This window comes from Cynocephalus volans, chromosome 8, assembly GCF_027409185.1.
Source record: "Cynocephalus volans isolate mCynVol1 chromosome 8, mCynVol1.pri, whole genome shotgun sequence".
Classification (NCBI taxonomy): domain Eukaryota; kingdom Metazoa; phylum Chordata; class Mammalia; order Dermoptera; family Cynocephalidae; genus Cynocephalus; species Cynocephalus volans.
In genome coordinates, this window is record NC_084467.1 from 73,333,429 (window position 1) to 73,348,086 (window position 14,658).

The following is a 14,658-nucleotide window of genomic DNA, read 5'->3' on the forward strand; positions in this document are numbered from 1 at the left end:
GGAGGAGCCCAGTGACAAACCTGTGAAGCACAAAAACTAAGCAGGGTGGTATAGAGAAGAGGCATGTGGTTTCAGCTACTGCCACATCTCTCAAACTGGGATCTGCCAAGAGGAATTCTCCTTTGTTGGGAAAAGAATCTACTTGGCCATGAGCACTTCCTCCTGTTCCTGCCCCAACCTGCCCCAACCACCACCACAGTCTCCTGTACCATTGTCTAGTCCCAGAACCATGTCCCTTCTCTCTGCACAGGAGTTCATCCTGCACAACACATGCCACTGTGTGACCTATGTTGCCAGTATGGCACCTGAATGACTCCAGCCTTGTACTGCCTGCATGGCTCCAGATTTCCAACTGCCCATGCAGCCCTGGGAACCCAGATGATACTAACCACTCCCCAGCTGACCCAAACATCTGTGTGGCTCCCCACACACACACACAGGCCCAGCCATCCCTAGCTGCAGACATAGCTGCTGGCATCCCCTGGAAATACTGAGTCTATCCAGAACTACTGAGTCTATCCAGAACCAAAACTAAAACATCCCTCACAATGGGAAATATATAACAAATGTACAAGACGGAGTCTCTCTCCTCAAAAACCACCCCAGAGTAATAGAAGAAGCAATCACCCAATGACTAGGCATCAATGAAGAGATATGAGAAATATGAAAAAACAAGAAAATATGATACACCAAAGGAACAATACAATTCTCAAATATCAGACCCTATACAAGAGGAAACCCTTGATATATCTGATAAAGAACTGGGATTAACAATCTTAAAGTCAGTGAGATACAAGAAGATTCAGTAGACAACACAATGAGAAAAATCAATACAGGACATGATATTTACAAAGAAAAATATCATTAAAAAAGAACACAGCAGAACTCCTGGAACTGAAAGACTCATTCAATAAAAACTACAACTGAGAGCATAAACAGCAGGCTGGAGCAAGTGGAAGGAAGAATTTCTGATCTTGAAGACAGTCTTTTTGAAATAACCCAATCAGACAAAAAAAAGGGGAAAAAAATGAAGAAAATCTAAGGGAGCTAGCAGACCAACTTAAGCACACAAACATCTGAATCATAGGTGTTCCAGAAGGAGACGAGAAAGGAAAAGGCATAGAAAACATATTCCAAGTGGAAAACTTCCCATGTATTGGTAGAGGTATGGACTTCCAGATCCAAGAGGCTCAAAGATCCCAAACAGATTTAATCCAAAAAGGTTGTCTCCAAGATACATTGCAGACAAACTGTAAAAAGTCAAAGAAAGAGAGAATCCTAAAAACAGCAAGAGAATATTGTCAAGTCAACTGTAAGGGAGTGCCCATCAGACTAACAGCAGACTTCTCAGCAGAAACAGGCCAGAAGAGAATGGGATATATATTGAAATTCCTAAAAGACAAAAAATTCCAGCCAAGAATATTATATCTGACAAGGTTATCCTTCAAAAATGAAGGGGAAATACTGTATTTCTCAGACAAACAAAAGCTGCAGGAGTGCACCATCACATGAACAGCTGTATAAGAACTCCTTAAGGGAGTCCTGCACCTGGAACTCAAAAACAATAACCACCACCATGAATACACAAGAAAGAATAAACATCACTGTTAGAGCAGATATGCAAATGAGAAAGAGAAAGAAACTATATCATACCACCTCAAAAAACCAACAAACGCTGAAGACAAACAATAAAAGGGATAGAAAGGAACAAAAGAAAACAAGAAAAGCAATTAAATGTCAGGAGTAAGACAGTACCTTTCAATAACAACTGTAAATGTAAATGGATTAAATTCCCTACTCAAAAGACACAGACTGATTGACTGGATTAAAAAACTAGACCCAACTATATGCTGTCTACAAGAGACTCACCTCACTTGTAAAGACACATGCAGACTAAAAGTAAAGGGATGGAAAAAGATACTCCACACAAATGGAAACCAAAAAGGAGCAAGAGTAGTTATTCCTGTATTGTATTAAAATAGACTTCAAACCAAAAACCATAAAAAGAGACAAAGAAGGCCATTATATCATCATAAAGGAATCTATCCAGCAAGTAAACATAACACAAATATTTATATACCCAATGCTAGAACACACAGATATACAAAGCAAACACTATTAGACCTGAAGAAAAAGATAGACTCCAATATGATAATAATTGAGAACCTGAACACACTTCTCTCAGCATTGGGCAGATCATCTAGGCAATAAATCAACAGAGAAACACAGGATTTAAACTACACACGAGACCAATTGAACTTGGAATTTTCATCTACAGAATTTTTCATCCGGAAACTACGGAATATACATTCTTCTCATCAGCATTCGGAATATTCTCCAGGATAGACCAAATGTTAGGTCACAAATCAATTCTCAATGAATTTTTAAAAACTGAAATCATTTCAAGTATCTTCTCTGACCACGATGGGTTAAAACTAGAAATCAATAACAAGTGAAATTCTGGAAACTATACAAATATAAAGAAATTAAATAACATGCTCCTGAACAACCTATCGGTTGAAGAAGAAACTAACCAGGCAATCAAAAAAATTTTGGGGTAAATTCAGGTTTCAAGATGGCGGCGGCTGCGGCGGCTGGCGCAGAGTAGCTGAGGTGGAAAAGGTGGCCACTGGGCCTCAGGCAGTCGGGAAACTTGTGGACCTTCCTCTGGCCATCTCTTAAGGGAGGACTGCTGCTGCTGGCCGGTCGTGGGGGCTCAACGCCACTTTGCCCCCGGCAGGAGAGGCTGCCTCATTTACAGGCAACAGCTTTGAAGTGTGGAGCAGGAAAAGAACTGATTCTTAGCTGCAAAAGCGAGTCTTGAAACAGGGAACACGGCGCCAGGGCTGCTGTGGATGCAGCCAGGATCCCGGAGGCTGGGGCCGCACTGAAGGCGGCCAGCTGCCCTATTCAGGATTCGAGGTTTCAGGCCGGCATTAAAGAAGATTCCTGGGAGCGCCTGAGCGGCGCCGCGACTGAACAGCCCGAGGCGGCAGCGCCGAGAACACGGAAGGCAACAAACCAGAGACAGCGAGCGCCCGACCTGGCACAGCACTGTGAGTGATCCCTGGCACAGCTCTGTTCGGGGGTGGATGCCCACGCGGCTCCCGCCTGCACCACCAGGCCACTCACTGCCACGGTGCTGCCTCCATTTTCCCAGGTGCGGGCAGCTCCACCTTGCTCGGCCATCACTGAGCCCATTTGCTTGGCCTGGCGCGGGGCTTTCCGGACCCTGCGGGCCGGCCTCCTCTCCCACTCCCTCCGCGGTTCTCTGGCGAGGCTGGGGGTGTGGGGTGTCCCGACCACTGTTGGGAGGGCTAGGAAGTACGGGCGGGCCGACTGTCACTCCACCACACCCTGGACTCCGGCCCCAGTAAACTTCTTGTTACTGGGAGGCAGATACCATCTCTGCGACCACCAGTTTGGAAAAAAGCCTAACGAATTTCTGGTTGGGAATAGTGTGGCAGGAGAGTTCCCAAGTCCGCTTGAACCTGCCGGAGAGCAGGCTGCAGGCGGGCACTAGACTCGGTTTATACCGGGGGGATACAAAGGTGGACAAGACCCGAGAAAGATCTACACAGTGCTACAAAGGCACCCAGAGAGACCGGTCGTCTGTGCCTAGCAGAAACCTGGTAGACTTCCTGGGCGAGGCGGTGCTGAGCAGGGTCTTGAAGGCCCAGCTGATAGACGAGGGGTGCAGAAGACACACCCCAGCCCAGCACAGTGTGCACAGAGGGGGGAGACGTGCGGCCAGGGAGGCAGAGACTCGACAGAAACCACACACCCGGTGGGGTCGCCACTGCACGATCTAACAGCCTGGGCCAGAGCACACGGAACGGGGAGAAGTCCTGTACAGAAAGTGAAAGCTCAACAGAGATCACACACCCTGTGGTACGTGATCCACCAGCCCAGCAGAGTACAAGCTGACCAGAAAGGTGGATCCCCGGAGAAGCCCAAGACCCGAGGCAACCACACACACAAGACACTAGAGGCCTACTGAGCAGTCACGGCGGGAGCCATACCAAATTGGCAACCACAGCAACATCCTAGTTAGTCATTAGTCTCAAACCGGTGGACTGTGAAACCCCCTGCCACAATGAATAAACGCCAAAAAAAAGACACCAGAAATACAAAAAATCAAGAAAGTACACCACCAAAAGTTAATAAATCTCATACACTAGATCCTATAGAACAAGAAGCCCTTGAAATAACTGACAAGGAATTTCGAGTGATAATTCTAAGGAAACTGAATGAGATACAAGAAAACTCAGCTAGACATCATGATGAAATGAGGAAAAGTATACAGGATCTGAAAGAGGAAATATACAAGGAAATCAATGTCCTGAAAAAAAATGTAGCAGAACTTGCTGAACTGAAGAAGTTATTCAGCGAAATAAAAAACACAACGGAGAGTTTAACCAGCAGGCTTGTCGAAGTTGAAGAGAGAACCTCTGAACTTGAAGATGGGCTGTTTGAAATAACACAAGCAGACAAAAAGAAAGAAAAAAGAATCAAGGACATGGAAGAAAATCTGAGAGAGATATCAGACAACCTCAAGCGTTCAAATATCCGAGTCATGGGTATTCCAGAAGGGGAGGAAAATGGAGATTCCATTGAAAACATATTCAACAAAATAGTGGCAGAAAACTTCCCAGGTATAGGAAAAATCACAGATCTTCAGATCCAGGAAGCTCAACGATCTCCAAACGTATTCAACCCAAAAAGGCCTTCTCCAAGACATGTCATAGTCAAATTGGCAAAACTCAGAGACAAAGAGAGAATCTTAAAAGCTACAAGAGAGAAGCGTCAAATCACCGATAAGGGAGCCCCAATCAGGTTAACATCAGACTTCTCATCACAAACCCTAAAAGCTAGAAAGGAATGGGATGATATTTTCAAAATACTAAAAGACAAAGATTGCCAGCCAAGAATACTCTACCCTGCAAGGCTATCCTTCCGAAATGAGGGGCAAATAGTATATTTCTCAGACAAACAAAAACTGCGGGAGTTCACTACCACAAGACCACCCTTACAAGAAATCCTCAAGGGAGTACTGGGTTTGGTTCCTGAAAAATAACTACCACTGCCATAAAAACCTAAGAAAAATCTAAACCCGCTAGTACAATAAAAATGGCATTCATGAAGAGAAAACAAGCTAACAAAAACACTATCTACAACCTAAGGAACCAACAAACAAAGAAACCAAACAGTAAATCAGAAAGCAAGGAACAAAAGACACCTAAGACAACCAAACAACCAATAAACTGCTAGGAATAAATCAACACCTTTCAATAATAACTCTTAATGTTAAAGGCTTAAATTCCCCAATTAAAAGACACAGACTGGCTGACTGGATCAAAAAGCAGGACCCAACTATATGCTTCCTACAAGAGACCCACCTCACCCATAAAGATTCACACAGACTAAGAGTGAAAGGATGGAAAAAGATTTACCATGCAAACAGAAAAGAAAAACGAGCTGGAGTGGCTATTCTTATATCTGACAAAATAGACTTTAAACTAAAAACCATAAAAAGAGACAATGAGGGACACTACTTAATGATAAAAGGACTGATCCATCAAGAAGACATAACAATCATAAATATGTACGCGCCCAATGTTGGAGCAGCCAGATTTATAAAACAAACTCTATTAGACCTAAAGAAGGAAATAGACACTAATACCATAATAGCAGGGGACCTGAACACTCCACTGTCAATATTAGACAGATCATCTAGGCAAAGAATCAGTAGAGAAACACAAGATCTAAACAAGACTCTAGACCAATTGGAATTGGCAGATATCTACAGAACATTCCACCCAACAACCTCAGAATATTCATTCTTCTCATCAGCACATGGATCATTCTCCAGGATAGATCACATATTAGGTCACAAATCAAGTCTCAATAAATTCAAAAAAATTGGAATTATCCCATGTATCTTCTCAGACCACAATGGATTAAAACTAGAAATTAATAACAAACAAAACTCTGGAAACTATACAAACACATGGAAATTAAACAGCATTCTACTTAATGACATATGGGTCCAAGAAGAAATCAAGCAGGAAATCAAAAAAATTATTGAAACTAATGAAAACAATGATACATCATACCAAAACCTGTGGGATACTGCAAAAGCAGTATTGAGGGGAAAATTTATTGCATTAAATGCTCACTTCAGAAGAATGGAAAGATGGCAAGTGAACAACCTAACACTTCACCTTAAAGAACTAGAAAAACAAGAACAATCCAATCCTAAAGTTAGCAGACGGAAAGAAATCATTAAGATCAGAGCAGAACTGAATGAAATTGAACCAAAAAACAATTCAAAAGATCAACGAATCAAAAAGTTGGTTTTTTGAAAAGATAAATAAAATTGACAAACCATTAGCATGGCTAACAAAAAAAAGAAGAGAGAAGACTCAAATAACAAAAATTAGAAATGAAAAAGGCGATATTACAACTGATTCATCTGAAATACAAGGAATCATTCGAGACTACTATAAACAACTATACGCCAACAAATTTGAAAATCTGGAGGAAATGGATAAATTTCTGGACACACACAAGCTCCCAAAACTGAACCGTGAAGACGTAGAAAATTTGAACAGACCAATAACAATAAAGGAGATTGAAGCTGTTATCAGAAGGCTCCCAACAAAGAAAAGCCCAGGACCAGATGGATTCACAGCAGAATTTTACCAAACATTCAAAGAAGAATTGACACCGATTCTTTACAAACTATTCCAAAAGATTGAAACGGACGCAAATCTCCCAAACTCATTCTATGAAGCAAACATCATCCTGATACCAAAACCAGGTAAAGATATAACCAAAAAAGAAAACTACAGGCCGATATCCTTGATGAATATAGATGCAAAAATCCTCACTAAAATACTAGCAAACAGAATACAGCAACACATACGAAAAATTATTCATCACGATCAAGTGGGATTCATCCCAGGGATGCAAGGTTGGTTCAACATACGCAAATCAATAAATGTGATACACCATATTAATAAACTCAAACACAAGGACCATATGATCATCTCTATAGATGCTGAAAAAGCATTTGATAAAGTTCAGCACTCATTCATGACAAAGACCCTCTATAAGTTAGGTATAGAGGGAAAGTATCTCAACATAATTAAAGCCATATATGACAAACCCACTGCCAATATCATCCTGAATGGGGAAAAGCTGAAAGCTTTTCCTTTAAGAACAGGCATTAGACAAGGATGCCCACTCTCACCACTCCTATTCAACATAGTGTTGGAAGTACTAGCCAGAGCAATCAGAGAAGAGAAGGAAATAAAGGGCATCCAGATTGGAAAAGATGAAGTCAAACTGTCCCTGTTTGCAGATGACATGATCCTATATATCAAACAGCCTAAAACCTCTACAAAAAAACTCTTGGAATTGATAAATGATTTCAGCACAGTAGCAGGATACAAAATCAACACACAAAAATCAGTAGCATTTCTTTTCTCCAATAGTGAACATGCAGAAGGAGAAATCAAGAAAGCCTGCCCATTTACAATAGCCACCAAAAAAATAAAATACTTAGGAATTGAGTTAACCAAGGAGGTGAAAAATCTCTATAATGAGAACTACAAACCACTGCTGAGAGAAATTAGAGAGGATACAAGAAGATGGAAAGATATCCCATGCTCTTGGATTGGAAGAATCAACATAGTGAAAATGTCCATACTACCCAAAGTGATAAACAAATTCAATGCAATCCCCATCAAAATTCCAAAGACATTTTTCTCAGAAATGGAAAAAACTATTCAGACATTTATATGGAACAATAAAAGACCACGAATAGCCAAAGCAATGCTCAGCAAAAAAAATAAAGCTGGAGGCATAACACTACCTGACTTTAAGCTATACTACAAAGCTATAATAACCAAAACAGTATGGTACTGGCATAAAAACAGACACACTGACCAATGGAATAGAATAGAGAATCCAGAAATCAACCCACACACTTACTGCCATCTGATCTTTGACAAAGGCACCAAGCCTATTCACTGGGGAAGGGACTGCCTCTTCAGCAAGTGGTGCTGGGATAACTGGATATCGATATGCAGGAGAATGAAACTAGATCCATACCTCTCACCGTATACTAAAATCAACTCAAAATGGATTAAGGATTTAAATATACACCCTGAGACAATAAAACTTCTTAAAGAAAACATAGGAGAAACACTTCAGGAAATAGGACTGGGCACAGACTTCATGAATACGACCCCAAAAGCACGGGCAACCAAAGGAAAAATAAACAAATGGGATTATATCAAACTTAAAAGCTTCTGCACAGCAAAAGAAACAATTAACAGAGTTAAAAGACAACCAACAGAGTGGGAGAAAATATTTGCAAAATATACATCTGACAAAGGATTAATATCCAGAATATATAAGGAACTCAAACAACTTTACAAGAAGAAAACAAGCAACCCAATTAAAAAATGGGCAAAAGAGCTAAGTAGGCATTTCTCTAAGGAAGATATCCAAATGGCCAACAGACATATGAAAAAATGCTCAACATCACTCAGCATCCGGGAAATGCAAATCAAAACCACATTGAGATACCATCTAACCCCAGTTAGGATGGCTAAAATCCAAAAGACTATGAACGATAAATGCTGGCGAGGCTGCAGAGAAAAAGGAACTCTCATACATTGTTGGTGGGACTGCAAAATGGTGCAGCCTCTATGGAAAACGGTATGGAGGTTCCTTAAACAATTGCAAATAGATCTACCATACGACCCAGCCATCCCACTGTTGGGAATATACCCAGAGGAATGGAAATCATCAAGTCGAAGGTATACCTGTTCCCCAATGTTCATCGCAGCACTCTTTACAATAGCCAAGAGTTGGAACCAGCCCAAATGCCCATCATCAGATGAGTGGATACGGAAAATGTGGTACATCTACACAATGGAATACTACTCAGCTATAAAAACGAATGAAATACTGCCATTTGCAACAACATGGATGGACCTTGAGAGAATTATATTAAGTGAAACAAGTCAGGCACAGAAAGAGAAATACCACATGTTCTCACTTATTGGAGGGAGCTAAAAATTAATATATAAATTCACACACACACATACACACACACACACACAAACCGGGGGGGGGGGGGAGAAGATATAACAACCACAATTATTTGAAGTTGATACAACAAGCAAACAGAAAGGACATTGTTGGGGGGGAGGGGGGCAGGGAGAAGGGAGGGAGGTTTTGGTGATGGGGAGCAATAATCAGCTACAATGTATATCGACATAATAAAATTAAAAAAAAAAAGAAAAGAAAAAGAAACGTAAAAAAAAAAAAAAAAAAAAAATTTTTTTGAAGCTAATTAAAATAAAGACACATCATACCAAAACCTGTGAGATACTGCAAAAGCAGTACTAAGAGGGAAGTTTATTGCAATAAATTCTCACATCAAAAGAATAGAAAGATTTCAAACAAACAACATAACACCATACCTCAAAGAACAAGAGAAACAAGAAAAATTCAATCCCAAAATTAGTACATAGAAAGAAATAATTAAGATCAGAGCAGAACTAAATGAAACAGAGACCCAAAAAATGATACAAAAGATCAATGAAACAAAAGGTTGGTATTTTGAGAAGAGTAACAAAATAGGCAAACAATTAGCTAGGGTAACTAAGAAAAGAAGAGAGAAGACCCAAATAACAAAAATCAGAAATGAAAAAGGAAACATTACAACGAATACCACAGAAATACAAAGAATCATTACAGACTATTATAAACAACTATAGGACAACAATTTGAAAACCTGGGAGAAATAAATAAATTTCTCGACACATACAAACTACCAAGATTGAACCAAGAAGACACAGAAAACCTGAACAGACCAATAACAAGCAATGACACTGAAGCAGTAATCAGCAGTCTCCCAACAAAGAAAAGCCCAGGACTGGACAGCTTTACTGCTGAATTCTACCAAACCTTTAAAGATGAATTAATACCAATCATTTCCAAATTTCCAAAAAATTGAAACAGAGGCCATTCTCCCAAACTCATTCTATGAGGCCAGCATCAACCTGATATCAAAACCAGACAAAGATAAGCAAAAAGAAAACAAAAAAAGAAAACTAAAGGCCAATATCTTTGATTAACATAGAAGCAAAAATCCTCAGCAAAATGTTAGCAAACAGAATACAGGAACACATCAAAAAAATTATACACCATCATCAACTGGGACTCATCCCAGAGAGTCAAGGATGGCTAAACATACACAAGTCAATAAATGTGATACACCACATCAATAAAATCAAGGACAAAATCCATATGATTATCTCAATTGTTGCAGAAAAAGCAACTGACAAAATTCAACATCATTTCATGATAAAGACTCTCAGCAAATTAGGTATAGAAGGAAAATATCTCAACACAATAAAAGCTATATATGACAAGCCCATCACAAAGATCACCCTACATGGGGAAAAGCTGAAAGCCTTTCCCTTAAGAACAGGAACAATGCAAGGATGCCCACTCTCACCACTCCTATTTAATATAGTATTAGAGATACTAGCCAGAGCAAGCAGGCACGAGAAAGAAATAAAGGGCATCCAGATGGGAGAAGACAAAGTCGAACTCTCCCTGTTTGAAGATAACATGATCATATACAGAGAAAAACCTAAAGACTCTACCAAAAAACTCTTAGAGCTGATAAGTGATTTCAGTAAAGTTGCAGGATACAAAATCAACACACAAAAATCAGTAGTGTTTTTATACTCCAATAATGAACTAGCAGAAAAAGAAATCAAGAAAGCAAGCCCATTTACAATATTCACCAAAAAAAAAATAAAATATCTAGAAATAAATATAGCCAAGGAAGTGAAAGATCTCTACAATGAGAACTACAAATCACTGCTAAAGGAAATTACAGAGGACACAAAAAGATGGAGAGACATTCTATGCTCCTGGATTGGAAGAATCAATATTGTGAAAATATCCATGCTACCCAAAGTGATCTATAGATTCAATGTAATCTCCATCAAAATACCAGTGACATTCTTCACAGAAATAGAAAAAAACATTTCTAACATTCATATGGAGTAACAAAAGACCCCAAATAGCAACCTGAGCAAAAAAATAAAGCCAGCATTACACTACCTCAAATTATAGTACAAAGCTATAGTAACCAAAACAGAATGATATTGGCATAAAAACAGACACTTGGACTAATGAAACAGAATAGAGAACTCAAAAATCAACCCACATATTTACAGCCAACTGATATTTGACAAATGCACCAAGAACATACAATGGGGAAAAGACTGCCTCTTCAATAAATGGTGCTAGGATAACTAGCCATCCATAAGCAGAAGAATGAAGCTAGACCAGTACCTCCTGCCATATACAAAATTAAGTCAAAATGGATTAAAGACTTAAATATAAGACATGAAATCACAAAACTACTAAAAGAAAACATAGAGGAAACACATCAGGAAGTAGGACTCGGCATAGACTTTATGAATAAGGCCCCAAAAGCACAAGCAAAAAATAAAAAATAAACAAATGGGATTATATCAAACTAAGATTCTGCACAGCAAAAAAAACAATTAACAGAGTAAAAAGACAACCTACAGAATGGGAAAAAATATTTGCAAACCAAGCATCAATAAGGTATTAATATCCAGAATATACAAGGAACTCAAACAACTTCACAGTAAAAAAACAAGTAAACCAATTAAAAAATGGGCAAAACAGCTAAATAGGCAGTTCTCAAAGGAAGAGATACACATGGCCAACAGACACATGAAAAAATGCTCAACATCACTCGGCATCAAGGAAACACAAATTAAAACCACATTGAGATATCACCTCACCCCAGTTAGACTGGCTATTATCAAAAAGACAGAGAATAAGAAATGCTGGCAAGGATGAAGACAAAGGGGAACCTCCTACACTGTTGGTGGGACTGTAAATCAGTGCAGCCATTATGGAAAACAGTATGGAGGTTCCTCAAACAACTACAGATAGAACTGCCATATGACCCAGCAATCCCACTGCTGGGTATAAACCCAAAGGAATGGAAACTTTCAGGTCAAAAGGATATCTGAACTCCCGTTTTTATTGCAGCTCTACTTACAATAGCCAAGAGTTGTAACCAACCTAAATGTCCATAAATAGATGAATGAATAAGGAAAATGTGGTATATATACTCAATGGAATACTACTCTGCCATAAACAAGAATAATAATCTGCCATTCACAGCAACATGGATGAACTTAGAGAAAATTATAAGTGAAATAAACCAGGCACAGAAAGAGAAATATTGCGTGTCCTCACTCATAAGTGACAGCTGAAAAATAAACAAATAAATAAATGAAAAGAAAGGAAGATAAAACAATCACAACAATATGTTGAACTTTCAATAGGAGAGAACAGAACTGAGGTTACCAGAGGTGGGAAAGGGGATGATAGCGAGAAATTGGTAAAGGGCCACAAAATATGATTATATTTTGTAATGTTGAATATACTAATTGTCCTGATTTGAGCATCACATTGCACACAGGTATTAACATTCAATGTGGTACCCCATAGATATGTATAATCAATTATGTTTTAATAAAAAAAAAGAGTGCCTGCATTAGCCATCAGGGAGATGCAAAACAAAACCACAATCAGATACAACTTCACACCCACTGAGATGGCTATAATCAAAAGGTAGATTATAACAAGTCTTAGTGAGGATGTGGAGAAATCAGAACCCTCATACACCGCTGGAAGGAATGTAAAATGGTACAGACGGCTGCTGTGGAAAAGTCTAGCAGTTCCTCAAAAGGTCAGACACAGAGTTACCATATGACCCAGCAATTACAGTCCCAGGCATATATAGCCAAGAGAAATGAAAACGCACTTCCACTCAAAAACATGAACACAAATGTTCACAGCAGCTTTATTCATAATAGCCATAGTGGGAAAAATGCAAATGTACACCACCTAATGAATGGAAACAGAATGTGGCATATCTATACAATGGAATAATTTTTGAACATAAGAAATGAAGTACTGATACATGTTACTGCAATATGGATGAACCTTGAAAAATTATGCTAATTGACAGAAGCCAGTCACAAAGGATGACATGTTGTATGATTCCATTTATGTGAAATGTCCAGAATAGGAAAATCTGTAGAAACAGAAATAGATTCATGTTTGCCTAGGGTTGGGAGAGGGGAGGGAGGAAGAATAGAAGGTGGGGTTGGCAACTGAGGGTATGGAGTTTCTTTCTGGAGTGAGAATAATGTCCTAAGATTAATAGTGGTGATGGCTGTACAAACCTGTGAAAATACTAAAAGCGGCTGAACTGTATACTTTAAATGGGTGACTTGTATGGTATGTGATTTATAGCTCAATAAAATTGTTAGAAAAACTTAAAATAAAAAATAAAAAAGCATCCTCTTTTTAAAAAATTGTATCAGTTTATTGCTCAACCCTCTTAAACTGAAAAAAAAAAAGCAAAAAGCAAAAAATAACTCTAACCAACAGAACTATAAACTGCACCAAAATTTTGCAGTTCATTTGGTAAAACACTTGGGTACCTGTTTGCAGTTTTTCTCATGAAAGTAGATTGTTATGCTAAATATTGGTTTCAGAGATAAATATATGCATATGTGTATCCTTTGGTGAGCACATACACGTGTCTATGTATATGTGTGTACACGCATACACCTAGTACAGTGCCTGGCACACAAGATGCTCAATAACCAATATGAATGAAAACACACACACACACACACACATACATATACACACAGCATATAATGCAACAAATTAGTTCCTACAAGGTTTAATTGAATATAAACAAGTATCTATCAAATGCCACATACAGATAACCTTACTTAAAATAAAAACTTCTATTACTAAAGAGACAGCAATTACTAAAAGAGTCTACTAAAGAGACTCTTTTTTGTAGTAAAAAAGAGTCCTGAGATTCTGGAAACTGGAATTCTGACCCAGCTCTGCTATTAACTACTTCTTTGACTTTGTGAAAGATATTCATTTCTCTGACCCTCAGTTACCTCCTATGCAAAATGGAAGACTAGAAGCAGAAAAACTTTTCAGACCTTTCTAGCTCTAAAATTCTATCTCTTCCATCTAAATATCATTTCAAGTCAATGTAACCTTGTGAAAGATAGCAGTACAATATTTATAGTGTCAATTTTGAACAGGTTTTCTCTATTACAAGAAAATGAAGATTACTTGGTCATATTTCTTGCTAAGAAATCCTTTCTACAGATCTCCCCCATTCCTGGAAAATGGTTGATCCTCTGGAAAATAAAAAGGTAAATATTAATATTCTCATTGACTCAATGCACTTATTCATTTATACTATAGTACCGTTGTATTCATCCACTGGAGTTTTATGTTTTAATAAACCGATAATTACTATATAAAAGATTTAAAATTAAATGGCCTCCAATGAATTTGTAGAACTAAAGAATCAATGGTAATCAAAGAATAAAACTGCAAATTTTTAAAGAAATCAGAAGTATTCACAGACAGTAAAGTTATAATTTTCATTGCTGAATAAGTGGTAATTCAATTATTTTTGGCATTCTAGATTTACAATACCATTTACATAAACATTGTAGAAAAACTGGTGAA

General features: G+C 38.5%; 1 protein-coding gene across 3 annotated transcripts in view; it reads right to left on the reverse strand.

The window, feature by feature from the left end:
- Positions 1–14,658, reverse strand: part of TTLL7 (tubulin tyrosine ligase like 7) — a 163,335-nt gene that overhangs the window by 85,120 nt on the left and 63,557 nt on the right. For all 3 annotated transcript variants that reach the window (XR_010024212.1, XM_063105386.1, XM_063105385.1), the window contains exon 5: positions 14,254–14,321. Coding sequence is in view for 2 of the 3 variants with exons in the window: in XM_063105386.1 (XP_062961456.1) it covers positions 14,254–14,321 (68 nt within the window). In the remaining variant the exon portion in view is untranslated. The remainder of the gene's footprint in view (positions 1–14,253; positions 14,322–14,658) is intronic.